The 14,094-nt window shown below is 43.0% G+C and overlaps 1 protein-coding gene across 1 annotated transcript in view; it reads right to left on the bottom strand.

Moving 5' to 3' along the window:
• Nucleotides 1-14,094, bottom strand: part of PSMD12 (proteasome 26S subunit, non-ATPase 12) — a 694,608-nt gene that overhangs the window by 379,197 nt on the left and 301,317 nt on the right. The window contains exon 4 of the mRNA XM_044085094.1: nucleotides 4,359-4,466. Coding sequence (XP_043941029.1) covers nucleotides 4,359-4,466 — 108 coding nt within the window. The remainder of the gene's footprint in view (nucleotides 1-4,358; nucleotides 4,467-14,094) is intronic.

The following is a 14,094-nucleotide window of genomic DNA, read 5'->3' as shown; positions in this document are numbered from 1 at the left end:
CCATAGTCATAGAATCCTTGTTAGGAGGATGGACAGGTACTGAAGGATCAGCTAATTCCTTCTTGGTGGCAGCAGCCACCACCATGGCATCAACTGGGACACACTTTGTTAAATATTGTCTATCTTGTGGGGCCGTAATAAATTTTGAAGGCCTCCTAGGGATAGGTTCCACCGAATCCGGAGCCATCCATGCCTTCCGAGCCACTACCTCCATGAGAGGGTCGAAAGGCGGAGACACCCAGGAGGTGGAGGGTCGAGATCCGAACGCCTCCAGGTATACTGACTCGTCCTCGGAAGGATTAAGGGAGGGCCAGTTCCCCCTCTGCTTAAGGAGTTCAAGGACGTCTGAAAATGAGACATCCTCAGAGGAGGACCCTGGGGATCCCTCCGACTCATCCAGGTCAGTATCTGATGTAGTAGACTCAGGGGAGTCTGGATGTTTCCTCTTACATGTCCTCTTACGCAGGGGTTCCCCTGACGGATCGGTAGAGGCCTCGGAAGAGGAAGATATTTCCAATGGGGAAACCTGAGGCGTTGGATCTCTGGGTCCAGGAGCAAGAGAGTAGGAAGAGACGTCAGCAGGCACTGCAGTGGGAGGAGCTGATGGAACTGTCAGTTGACTAAGCCCAGGGGCTAGTACACTCCTCATCACCTCGAAGGCTCCCCCTGTCAGAGAGACCAGAAAGTTTGCGCTCCGAAGAGATAGGAATCCCAGGCCTCACCGACAGGGAAGGCTCCAAGGCAGATGTCGGGGCCGAGCTCACCAACGCCGAAGCTCCGAGAGGGAGAACGGGGTCGGACAAGGGTCCGATGCCACTTGCCCCCTCGGAGCCGGCGAGAGACCAGACGCCCGGATCCCTCCAATGAAGGTCTCAAGGAGGAAATCGGAGCAGAGGATGACGGAGCCGAAAGGGGTGGTATCGGCTCCGAAGCCACAACGGTGCCGGTTCCGAAGAGCTCCAGCTCCGAACTCTGTAAGAGAGTCGAAGGAGGAATGTTTGGTGGATGTGAAATAGCTACCGTCTGTTGAGATGGGCTATGGAGTATTTGGGCCAATGCCTGAGACTTTAATAGTCTACTCACCACTCTCTCGAGGTCGTGATCACACAGCCTGGACGACAGAGAAGAACGGCTCCGATGGCTCCGCTGCAAAAGCAAGGGTGATCTCGGAGCCGAATGTATGGATTCCACTGAAGGGGATCGAGACCTCTTTTTTGAGATCGATGGAGCCAACGGAGCCGAAGATATGTCGGCTCCAGCTGGAGCCGACACTGAATGTCTGGATTTGACAGTATCGGCGCCGGATGGAGCCGATACTGAGACTGGTAAGGTGGAAGGATTGGCTCCGGCCGGAGCCGATCTCGACCCTGGTGAGGATGAACCCGAAGCCGACAGCTTGGAAGTCTGAGCCGAAGGCTTAACAGGTTTCGAGGGCCTCCCCGGCGCCGACTTAGTCGGGGAGCACTCTGGCTTTAATAAGCCCCTTAATATCACCTTATTTTTTTGCTCCTGGAGGACTCTTGGGCTGAAAGCATGACAGATAGCACAAGACTCCTGCAGGTGCGAAGGTCCCAGGCAATAAACACAAGAAGTGTGACCGTCTGTCAGAGACATCTTCTGACAGCACGAGTCACACTTCTTGAAGCCTGAGACCTTAGTGTCCTTCGACATAACTGTGTCGAGGAAACACAAAAAAGTAACACACAAAAACACTCAATCCAACAATTTAAAATAAACAGGGATAACACATAGTCATACACAAACAATCCCTGACAGGAAAAAATTTAGGGAGGGGAAGGCCTAAGGCCTAAGCTAGGGAAAGGGAATAAAATACTCGAAAAAAAAGGGAACACTGACGGGAATAGGGCTAAAGTAAGTCGTTAAGGTTAACAAAACACAAACATATATATAAATTTAAAGGGGGGTAGACAAAAAGTCTCAAAAACTATTCACTTACCTAGAGCTGGTAAAAGAAGGCACCTCGTTAGCGAAGCGGCAAACGAGATCTGGGTAGTCTCCGCCTTGCATCATGGGATATAGGGTTGCCTCGAGCTGGTAAAATTAGCTCTCGAGCTTAGCAAGTGCCGAGTCGGAACCGAGGATCGGCTCCGAACCCATCCAGCAAGAATGAAGGCGAGATTGACAACTTAACATACACCTAATAACCACTCTTACGGATGCCGTTTTAAAAAAATTATGCTTTATACTATAAAATAGTACATAAATACATTCAAACAACACTATCCTATAAAAACACCTATGCAAACATATATTAATTTTTTTAAAAAGTTTTAAAAAATACAGCAACAAACACATTTTATAGCTATTTTACACTCAGGAAATTACTAACTATATATATATATATATATATATATATATATATATATATATATATATATATAGGAAACATTTACGTGACTAAGAACTGCATAAAATCTATTCGTTTTTTTTTTTTTTTTTTTGGTGCTAGTGGCTGGAGCTCAGGTGTCAAGGGTGATGAAAACAAGGTGTGCTGCAAAGCATCCAGTAGAAAAGAAATAGCTGAAGGCTTAGGAACATCTAGGATTAACAGATTGGAATATCTTTATATTTTTCAGTACAACAAAAAACAGCCCCACTGGAAGTGCTGCATCATTTTTAAAATAGTGTCACCAAAGGATAATTCTTCCAAAGGAGGATCGGGAGATGATTGTCTTTCATCTTCTGACAAATACAGTAGGGCACTGGATCTGGGAAGAATACGTTAAGGATTCCATATTTGAATCTGAAGACTCTTCATCATTTGAGGAAGTATCCCTCTTTCTTTTCTGGGAAGTAGGAGTTGAAAAAACTGTAGAGGCTTCAGAGACATAAGGGCTTTGAAAAACCCTTGAGATAAATGGTAGTAGTCCTGTTGTGGAGGAGCAGCAGTAGGAGGAGAGGTATGGATTGGTGTTCTGCTTTCTCTTTTAGTAGTATCAACAGACAAAAGGTGAGGAAGAGTAGACTCTCAATATACCTCCATAAGGGTATGTGAGATGTTCTCTTAAACAAGCATCTTATGGTATGCCATCTGGTCCTTCAGATATTATCAGCTGGGATTCCCCCCATTTACAGTATTGCCAGCCATCTAACTGGTTGGGTGGGATGTGCCAGAAAGCTGTACCTTGTTGACCCGAGAGGTCAACAACAGAACAGGAGCAGAAGTAGAATGGTCTTGCTTGCTCATCATGTGTCTCAAACACAGATTGCAGACAGTGACCGGCAATAGAAACCTCTGATTGTTTAGATTTCTTACATAGCTGCTGAAGGACTTCAGACAGTGGCAGTTCAAAGGCCATACTACCTTGCACTAATTCTTTAAACCTTTGGTTTTCAAGGTAGATCTTTAAAGAAAGTCACTGTCTTAAAGATGAAAAATTTACAACTACAGCACTCCCTGAAATGATGTTCAGGGTCTAGACAGACTAAACACTTTGTATAATTATCCTTAGGGGGGATCAGCTGACTGCAGTCACATTTATCTCCCTCTGTCTCTCTCAGCCAGCATGAAATTGAACAGTTTTAGTCAACAATTAAACAAAAATGGAGGGGTCCCCAAATGGGATACTTAGCCGCCCACAAAAAATGGAAGCTGGCACAGGCCATTCAGCTGACAAAACAAAGATGAGAAATGTAATATTTCACCATGGACTGGTAGGAAGAAACTTTTGAGGAACTTCATGCTTATACATCCTTTGTGTACCAGCTTGTGTAGTCTTGTGCATAGGCTGGATGTATTGCATGATTAGAAAGAGTCCAAGCTTTGGTACATTGGCCAGATACACATTATCCCTGGTAGGAAACTTCCCATTCAAGTAATACTTGAAGTAATATAATACAGAACATCTTTTGATTCTTTTAAGCCTCTTTTGGACAAACGGTTCATCTTGCTGGAGTTCTCACTGACTTTACTTAAACCTGCTCAGGGAACACTGCCTTGGTTAACAATAAAGCCTAATACAACATAATTCTTTACTGATCTCTAAACTCTGTCAATCCTTTTTAAAATAATGTGGCTCCTCCCTAATTACCTGTTTGATAAATTTATCATACGTTTCACGTTTAAAGAGCACTTTGACTATGCATATACTGCTTAAAACTGTAGTGTGGCACACTGACAGAGAGGTTAAGTACATCCTACAAATTGGGATTCAAATCTCATAACTTTCATTTACATTTTCTTTAAAAGTTTCCAGTTCCTATTTCAAAACAAGTAATATATGCAGGTTTATAAAAGACAAACAAAATGCTTAAAATAATATTCATTCTCTCCTATCTGGAAATGTTAAACCTGGTTTAAAAACTACAAAAAATGGACCTTTAAAAACAATACTTACCTTTCCCTCTGTAACCGTGCGTAATGTGTCAATTAACCTCAGTTTGACTGGCAGCTCAGACACTTCTTCAACATAGGTGCAACACTGTTGAACCATCTTAGCAACTGCCTAACGCAAACAAAAATACAGGATTTTTCACAATGGGAACAGATCTTAAGAGTAAAATAAGCAAATATTTTACTTGCATGAAAATTTATTTTCATGAATATTAATTTCAAAACACAAGAATTGTAAAATGTGCGTATCCAAAGCAAATATAATCCATTTATAAAATCCATTCCCAAGTTTCAAAATAAACATGCATATTTTAATTTTCAAATTTTACAGCTTAAAGTCTGATACTCAAACTCTGAATTGAAAGGAAGAAAAACTGCTAATAGGCTACTAAAAATAATTTGTGGTTACATAGTTTTCTAACAAGATGCTTCTGAAGAAGTCCTTACTGATACAGGACGAAAGCGCTAAATAAAATCTTTTGGTTGAAGTGCTGGGTGTTTTTTTGGCAACCTTTCCACCTTTGGCAGTGTTTTTCTAACCATATGCAGCAACTATGAAAGACTTAAGAAAAAGAACGCCAACTACAGAAGACTGTATATAAGCAAGACTCTTCTGAAAGGTACATTTCTCAACAAAATGATTCGCTCATTTTCTTGCACTGCTCCAGAAATAGGGTAAACTGTGAAAAGAGTTAAGCAGTTTAAATAATTTTGCATACCAAGACAACAATTAAATAAAAGTGAAATAATTATTCATTTACATTATATTAAGAAGGAAAGTATGAGACAAATGAAGGGTGGAATAGTGATTTAAGAACAGTGAAGAAAGCCAAGTTGCAGGCTACGTTATTAGTGAATGGAGAGTTCTTGTCAAGATGCAATAAAAATGTTACTGATTTTTCTGCAAAAAGTAACCTGGTATTTTCACTATGTTTATGACTTAATATCAAAAAAGGAAGAAAGTGTACCTATTTCTGACAGGCAGTACCTCAAGCAAACACAACAATTTGTGCAGTAACAAAGGTATTTTTTTTAACATAACCTCTTTTTCTTCAAGAGTGCCTGGAACAGAAGAATTGACAGTCTTCTGATCTTCTTGCACTAGGGACAAGTTGTTTAGTCTGCTGTACCGCAGATACCACTTGGGTTCTAACAAGCATTATTAAAAATATTTCCCAAACAAAATATGTCCTCTACAGCAGAAAATACAGTTGTGTACACTTACCATAAATGTAGATGTTAGAGTGTATTTACTGTTGCAGTCATCACTTTTGGGTTATCTGCTTGCAGTAGCCCTCAGTCAGCCTGATTAACAAGGTCTTGGGTCCTGCGTCGGTTGCTGTCCCTTCTTCATGACGTCAAGTCGTCAGGGGTATAAAACATGCAGCCGATGCCATTACATCAGTTTTTCTTGCCCCAGATGTCAGGTGCCCCCTTAATGGGAAGCAATTAAATCTATAAGTATACAAGGTTATACCTCCAAAAAAGCAAATACACCAAAAAGCTTTGGAGGATAGTAAAGGAAAGTAGAGGTATATCTAAAAAAGAAGGGGGCTGGAGGGAGGGTAACCAGGACTGCAACAGTGAATACACTCTAACATCTACATTTATGGTATGTGTACATAACTGTACTATGTTCTTCGTGTTTCATTGTTGCAGTCATCACTTTTGGGTAGATTCCCAAAGCTAAGGATGGGAGGAGGAATTTATATAGAATTAGGACCAGCAAGACTGCAGTGGCAAAACCAGCTCTGGATTTAGAGAAAATTGGCAGATGGTAATGCTTGGTGAAAGTATGTACAGAACTCAAAGTAGCAGCTTTTAGGATGTCCTTGGTAGGGACGCCTCTGAGAAAGGCTGTAGAGGTAGATGCAGCCCTGGTAGAGTGGGATCTGATCCCCTGTGGGATAGGTTTTCCATGGTGTTTGTAGCAAAAAAGAATGCAATGGCCTATCCATTTGGAAATGGTTTGCTTTGAAATAGCCTTCCCCTCTGCCCCTGCAGCAAATGCCACCAGTAGTTGATCAGATTTCCTTTGAGGTTTAGTTCTGCCCAAGTAGAATCTAAGTTGTCTGTGCATGTCTAAGGAGTGCATAATCCGTTCCCCTTTGTTCTGTGGATTAGGAAAGAAGGTCGGCAAATGTATGGAATGATTAAGGGCCACACAAGATACCACCTTGGACATGGAGGGATTGGTCCTGAGGGACACCCTGTCCGCATGAAAGATGATGAAAGACTCCACTGCCATGAGGGCCTGTATTTCAGATACCCTTCTTGCTGAAGTGATTGCTAAACAGAAAGCTGTTTTCCAAGAAAGGAATTTTAAGTCCACAGTGGCAGCAGGCTCGAAAGGAGGAAGGGTGAGCTTTTCCAATACAAAGTTGAGGTCCCAGGCTGGAGGTGGAGCTCTCCTTGGTGGTCATAGATTTTTGGCCTCTCTGAGTAACTGCTTAAGCAGTGGATGAGAGAAGAGGGGTGGTTCTGTGTTATAATGAGCTGAGATGGCTGAGGCGTGAATTTTGATGGAAGAGAAAGACAGGCCCTTATGAAGCATCTCAGTTAAGTATTGTAAAATCTGAGGTAAAATTGGACACTGTTGTGCTCATCCCTTGTGATTGGTTCCAGGCAGATAATCTTTTCCATTTTTCAGCATAAGACTTTCTGGTACTAGGCCTCCTTGCCTCTAAAATGATATCCATCACTGGTTTACTGAGGGATGGTAAAGGAGAAATTATGTAATTAGCCAGGCTGCTAGATTCAGTGTTTGAAGTTGAGGATGTAGAATTTGGTTCTCCTGCTGAGACAATAGAGTAGGAGTTTGGGGCAGGTGCCATAGGACCCAAAGTGACACATAGCGCAAGAGGGGCTACTAGTGTTGGCGTGGCCAGTCTGGTGGAATCAAAATCGTCCTTGGTTTGTCTTGTTTAGTCTTTAGTAGTACTTTGGAGAGCAGAGGTAGAGGAGGAAAGGTATAAACTGCTAGGTTTTTCCAGCTGAAGGACACAGCATCCACTTTCCAAGCTTGTTTGTGGGGAGTCCTTGTGCAGAATTTGTACAACTGATAGTTTTGGGGGGAGGAAAACAGGTCTATATCTGGGCTCCTCCATTTGCGTGTCAACATGTTGAAAATCCTTGGTTCCAGTTTCCACTCGTGGGTCCATGAGGTTTCTGCTTAGTTCGTCTGCCAGTGTATTTAGTTTTCCTGGCAGGAATTGAGCTTGTAAATGTACCTGATAACTCAGGGCTGTGTTCCACAATGCCATGGCTAGTCTGCAGAGGGAGTAAGAATGTGTACCCCCCCCCCTGCTTGTTAATGTACCACATAACAGTTGTGTTGTCCGTCTTTATCATTAATTGTTCTGGAAGAATGTGGTCCTTGAAGGCTGTCAGAGCATTCTGTACACATTTCTTTTTGACTGATATGCAGGTGCATTTGACTTGGGTTCCATTTGCCCTGAATGCACTTCCCTGCCAGGTGCCCCCCCCCATGCATAGTCTGATGCGTCTGTTGTTAATGTTTGGGCGGCAGGGGTTAGTGTGAATGGTAGTCCCCTGTTTTGGTGGCAGGCCTCCGCCCACCAAAGGAACTCTAGGTGTAGGCAAGGTACGATAGGAATCATTGCCTCTAGATCCTGTGAATGTTGACACCATAGGCTTTTGAGATACCATTGCAGTTTCCTCATATGCAACCTTGCATATGGAATTAGAAGAATGCAGGAGGCCATGAACCCCAAGGCTTGCAGTATTTGCCTTGCAGATAACTGTTTTTTTGTGGCCACTTGTTTGAAGTAGGTTGTCAAATGAATCCGTTTCTCTGGCGTGAGGAATGCCATCTGGGAAGTTGTATTCAAGCTTGCTCCCAGGAATATAATTTGTTGACAGGGTACCAGTTGTGATTTCTTTTAGTTTATGGTGTACCCCAGACAAGTCAGTATCCTTTGAACAAAGGCCAGATGATTCAAAAGTATGTCCTGGCTTTCTGCCTGAATTACACAATCGTCCAGATATAGGTATATTTGAATATTTCTTTGCCTGCAGAATGCAATGACTGGAGCTAGGCACTTTGTGAATACCCTGGGCGCAGTAGGTAAGCCAAAGGGCAGTGCAGACAACGGATAGTGCATGTAGCCTGCTTTGAAGTGTAGGTATTTTTTGCAAGACTCCCCGATAGGGATGTGCAGGTATGCTTCTTTTAAAGTCTAGTGTTGCCACCCATGCATCTTTGCCTAGCATAGGAAGCAGCTGGTGAAGAGTCACAATCTTTAATTTTGGAATCACCAGAAATGTATTTAGAGTAGAAAGGTCCAGGATAGGACGCCATGTATTGCCTTTTCTGGGTACCAGGAAAAGTCTTGAATAGTATCCTTGTCCCTTTTCCTCTTCTGGTACCAACTGAATAGCCCCCATGCTTAAGAGAGAAAGTACTTGATTTTGGGCCTCTGCCCACTGATTTGGGGGTACATCTGGCCACCCGCTTGGTGTTGGTAAGGTGTGGAAGTGAAATCTGTATCCTTGGGACACTATATTTAAAACCCATTTGTCTTGGGCAATGAGTTCCCAGTTTTTGGCCTGTACACCAATCGTTCCGCCTAAAAGAGCATTCAGTTGGGAAGTGCTTGGAAGTTATAAAAGCAAGTCATTGAGATGGTTTTCCACAGGGGGGAGCCTTACTACTCCCTGATTTGGGTGCGGAAACCCCCCACTGCTTAGTCTTGTGTGTCCCCTGGGACAGAAACCTGGGGTTTCTGCTATGTCTGGGTTTGGCTTGAGAAGACCTTGAAGAGGCTGGAAAGGACCAATTTTTAGAGGGCCAGCGCCTACAAAATCTAGGAGGCTGAACTTGTAAGAAATCTTTAACAGTTTGCATTGATTTAGCTTTATCTTCCATCTTTTTCAGAACTTCCTCAGCCTTGTTGCCAAACAGGCGGTCCTGATTTAAGGGAGCATCCAACAATTTAGCTTTAACATGATCAGGTAAAGATTGCTCCTTAAGCCAAGCATGCCTTCTGAGCACAGAACCAGTAACAGTAGCCCTGCAAGAGACCTCTAAAGAATCAAATCCACATTGCAAAGTATGTTTTCCAACCTGCTCAGCAGAATGCATCAAATCCTGTAATTCTTTATTTTCCGCACAGTCAGGATTCAACATCATTTTCTGTTTAAGCAATCCAATAACATGTTGTTGATACTTTAATATATGAAACTGGCAGTTTAAAGCCCTAATGGCCAAGGTTGCAGAAGTGTAAACCTTCTTACCCCATCTAGCCACCGCCCTGGGGTCTATCAGAAGGGGTAGGATTTTTAGCAGTAGAAGCCTTAATGCCCTTGGGTCCCCGTGACATAATCTCTGGATCCGCAGTAGGATTTTTAAAAAGGAACTTGTGTGAAACAGGAACCCTGTAATATCTGTCAAGTTTTATGGGAGCAAGAGGCAAGGAATTAGGGGCCAAACTAGATTCCGAAAAAGCGTCATCAACAATGTCTAGTACTGGAGGAATAGCTAAAGGCCTATGCTGAGGCAGAAGTAAGAAATCCCTAAGCCTCATTTTTTGAATCAGAAAAATCCTGGCTCTCCCAGTGGAAATGCTCACTTAGTGTATGTAAGGTTTCACCAAAAGAAAAATCCTCTGGAGAGGAAGCAGAAGGGATAGAGTCCTCTGCATCAGAATCTTCATAAGTAGATAAGGGCAAATCCAGATCATCAGAGGAATCAGAAAAATCAGAATCCTGGTCAGAAGATTTATAAACAATTTCAGTCCTAAGTCTCTTAGAATGGGGAGGCTGGCTTCCCCTGATTAGAGCTATAAGATCTTCAGCCATTCTTATCATTTGTTTTTTAGGCTTAGAGGCCTGAGCATAAGGCCTGGGCGTCGTTTTTTAGGCATGGTTCGAGATTTAGGCCTAAAAGAAGAAGGAGGCGTCGATTTAATATGCAAGTCCGTAGGCATAAATACACCCTCAGAAGCCAGTGCCTGCACAGCGGCTCCGGACCCATCCAAGGTACAGACATCCGCAGGTTCCATAGCTGAAGCATCTCGTGGCATACCGGACTCCGAATGGGTCTCAGTAGAGGCCTGCGAATCAGAAGTTGCAGGTATCAGGTGCTGCGAAAGCACCTCACTGAGTATCAGCGAACTGGCGACTGGCTTAGGAGAAGCGTCGTTGGCAGCTTTGGACCTCAGCGGCCTGTCTCTGTCTTTATTCTTGCGCTTTTTTGGAATCCCGGTAGTCGGATGGCTAAATGGTGACATTTCTGGATAATTAAACAGAGAACCGAAATATTTTGAGACGAAAATATACCGACGACAGATAGTGTGCTGATTAAATAAAGCACAAAAATGACAGCACAGTACATTGTGATCAGGGCCTAGGCAAGGAATACAGTATTAATTAAAATCTTTATGAGGTATTTGCTTTCCACAAGTAATGCAATTAACAACTTTTACCGACATCGGTAAGGAGCAAGAAAAAGTTTCCCCAATGGGGTACTTGGCTTTAGTTGAAGACTTCAGTTCTGAAACTCGAAAATGAAAATTTCAGGAGTCGGCCGACCGGCACTTGCAAACTGTTTCTGCTTCGGGCAAGAAAGACTGATATAATGGTGTCGGCTGCATGTTTTATACCCCTGATGACCTGACGTCATGGAAGAAGGGACAGCAACAGACGCAGGACCCAAGACGTTAATCAGGCCGACTGAGGGCTACTGCAAGCAGATAACCCAAAAGTGATGACTGCAACAGTGAAACACGAAGAGCATCACATTCCTGTTGCACTGCAAGTCACCCCCCCCCCCCGATCTTGGGGAAAAAAAATCATCGGTTCACATTTCTTCAAGTTGAGAAGTTTTTTTTTTTTTTTTTTTTTTTTTTACAAATTAATTCTAAATCTCCTAACAGTGCACCAACTGCTTTATGCTCAGATAATGAACTTATTCTCAACATAATACTTCTGTGAGGTGTGCAAATATCTCATTAATCTAGAGGCTCCCCTTTGAACTAAAAATTCGCCCTCTGGTTCTCATATACTTCCACCCCAATTCTTTACTAATCAGGACAAAATGTCTTATGCTGAGGCTGTAAAAAAACATTCCTAAAGTCTCCTAAAAATAAGAATATTAAGTCTTAGTAAAAATCAGGCCACTCATCCACCTCACCCTGAAAAGAAACACTCCAAAGTTGCCACTCTGGACAACAGCAACATTAGTGGACGCAAAACATACAAGGCTGGACAAGAAGAGGGCTACAGTGGGCTGTCTTTCCAGATACAAGGGCTTTTGACATTACAAGGGCTCTATCGCCCCTAACAAATATGACAAAATATGGTAATGGTCCATGTAGGAGAGAACGACATCAGACATAGAACACAGAGAAACATGCAGAGACATGGCAGAACTTTCCATGTATATTACAAATGCAGGGAAGACATTAATCCTGACCAGAATCATTCCTTCACCTCTAATGATTTCTGGATACAAAAAAAAAAGATAACTAGTTTCATTAAGTAGTTAAACAACTGGTGACATTCCAGTGTGCTCCAATATGCGTCAATTTGCGGAAAGAAGTTTGAAAGTCCAGCTTTGTTCACTTCTGCATATTGGCCAAAACATTTGCCGACGCCTAGTGCCTTTTTAAACAAAGTCCCATTGATGGACATTCCAACAACTGAACTAACATTATCAGTCCTAAAAAGCAGACTGCATTGAGGTGGCTCTCCTCAACATCACAAGTCTAAACAACAAATTCTGCAGCCCTGCATTTGGAAAATATCCATGTATGCATAGTTGCTGACACTTGGTATAAATGTAAAGATAAAACTCCCTCTTTAACTGGGTTTTGTACTTGTCTTCAGATGCAATGGAAACTGCAGTGGTGTTTTCATATTTGTCAATTAACACTACCTCCAGATTCCTATGGACCCATAAACTGAACTCACTGAAATGCAGATTACTGTAAATAGGATCAACTAACAGTTTGCCTACAGATCACTCTTCTCCCTAGTAGAAGAAAAGTACAGTTTTGTACCTACCATAAATGTAGATGTCCGAACTGGATAGCATCTGCAGTCATAACAACTGGGTTGTCCTGTCGTCAGGCAGCCCTGCTGATCGGCCGGATTCCAAAGTCCGGGCCCGGCTTCGGCTGATGTCGCACTTCACCCGACGTCATCTCTGCTGGTCTTCGGGTATAAAGGCATCAGCCGACGCCATTTTCTTCAGTGTTTCTTGCCCCAGATGCCAGTTGCCCTCTTGGAAGGCTAAATTTTGGGTAAAAATGCCAATGTTCCCCAAAGGATAGAAGGCAAACACAAAAAATAAGCATGTATGTACATATATACAAACAAATACACCATAAAGACTCCCCACCAGCTAGCTATTAGGAGGGTAAATACCCTAGGAGTACCACAGAGGGAAGGAGGGAGGGTAATCCTGACTGCAGATGCTATCCAATTCGGACATCTACATTTATGGTAGGTACAAAACTGTACTATGTCCTTCATGGATGCATCTGCAGTCATAACAACTGGGTAGAATACCATAGCCAACTAGGGAGGAGGAAGAATAGATTATGGTGTGGTTAGGATCCCTTGCAGTACAGCAGTGGCAAACCCTGCTCGGGATCTGGAATACAGAGGTAAATTATAATGCTTGGCAAATGTATGCACGGAGGTCCAAGTAGCCGCCTCAATAATGTCCTTGGTTGCCACTCCTCGTAAGAAGGCTGTGGTAGTGGCTGTTGCTCTTGTAGAATGAGGTCGTATGTTCTGTGGAATTGGTTTTCCATGGAAGGAGTAACAGAATCGTATGCAATTTCCTATCCATTTGGAGATTGTCTGTTTGGAAATTGCTTTTCCTTCCCTTCCTGTTGCATAGGCTACAAAAGCTGGTCAGTTTTTCTGTTACTTTTGTTCTTTCCAGGTAGTAGCGTAGCTGTCTGTGTACATCCAAGGTATGCAGCATTCTTTCCCTCTGTTTTGTGGGTTGGGAAGAAGGTAGGTAGGTGGATTGCCTGGTTTAAGGACACTCTGGATACCACCTTAGGCATAAATGTAGGATTAGTCCTCATGGACACTCTGTCTTGGTGGAAGATTAGGAAGGGTTGTACTGCCATTAGGGCCTGAAGTTCAGAAACCCTCCTTGCTGAGGTTATTGCCAGTAGGAAAGCAGTTTTCCATGAAAGATGCTGTAGGTCTGCTGTTGCTGCTGGTTCAAAAGGTGCAGTGTCAACTTTTCTAGCACAAAGTTCAAATCCCAAGCTGGCAGTGGTGGTTTCCTAGGAGGTTTTACATTCTTGATCCCTCTGAGGAACTGCCTGAGTAGAGGATGTGAGAAGACAGGTGGATCAAAGCTGTATTCTGCTGAAATAGCTGATGCATGTATCTTGATGGAGGAATAGGACAGGCCTGTATGTAGAAGCTCTGCCAAGTACTCCAGAATGTTAGCCATATCTATATTGACACATCCTTTCCTCTTTCAGCACTCCAAATGACAAACCTTTTCCATTTCCCTGCATAGTTTCTTCTTGTTGAAGGTCTGCGGGCTTCAAGGATAATGTCTTTAACCCTTTGGGAGAGATCTGGAATAGTTGCTGCTATGGGATGTGCCATGCAGTCAGCTGCAACGTTTTTAGGTTTGGATGCATGATGCTGTAGTTGTTCTGAGTTAACATCAAAGGCATCAAAGGTATTGACCACATTTTGTCCCGAGACATGCTCCTCAGCAATGGGTACCAGTGTTGTCTTGG

The sequence above is a fragment of the Protopterus annectens genome, chromosome 10.part0 (assembly GCF_019279795.1).
Source record: "Protopterus annectens isolate FY-2018-M chromosome 10.part0, PAN1.0, whole genome shotgun sequence".
NCBI lineage: Eukaryota > Metazoa > Chordata > Ceratodontiformes > Protopteridae > Protopterus > Protopterus annectens.
Note: the sequence above shows the minus strand (reverse complement) of the source record. Positions and strands in the feature narration are given on the sequence as shown.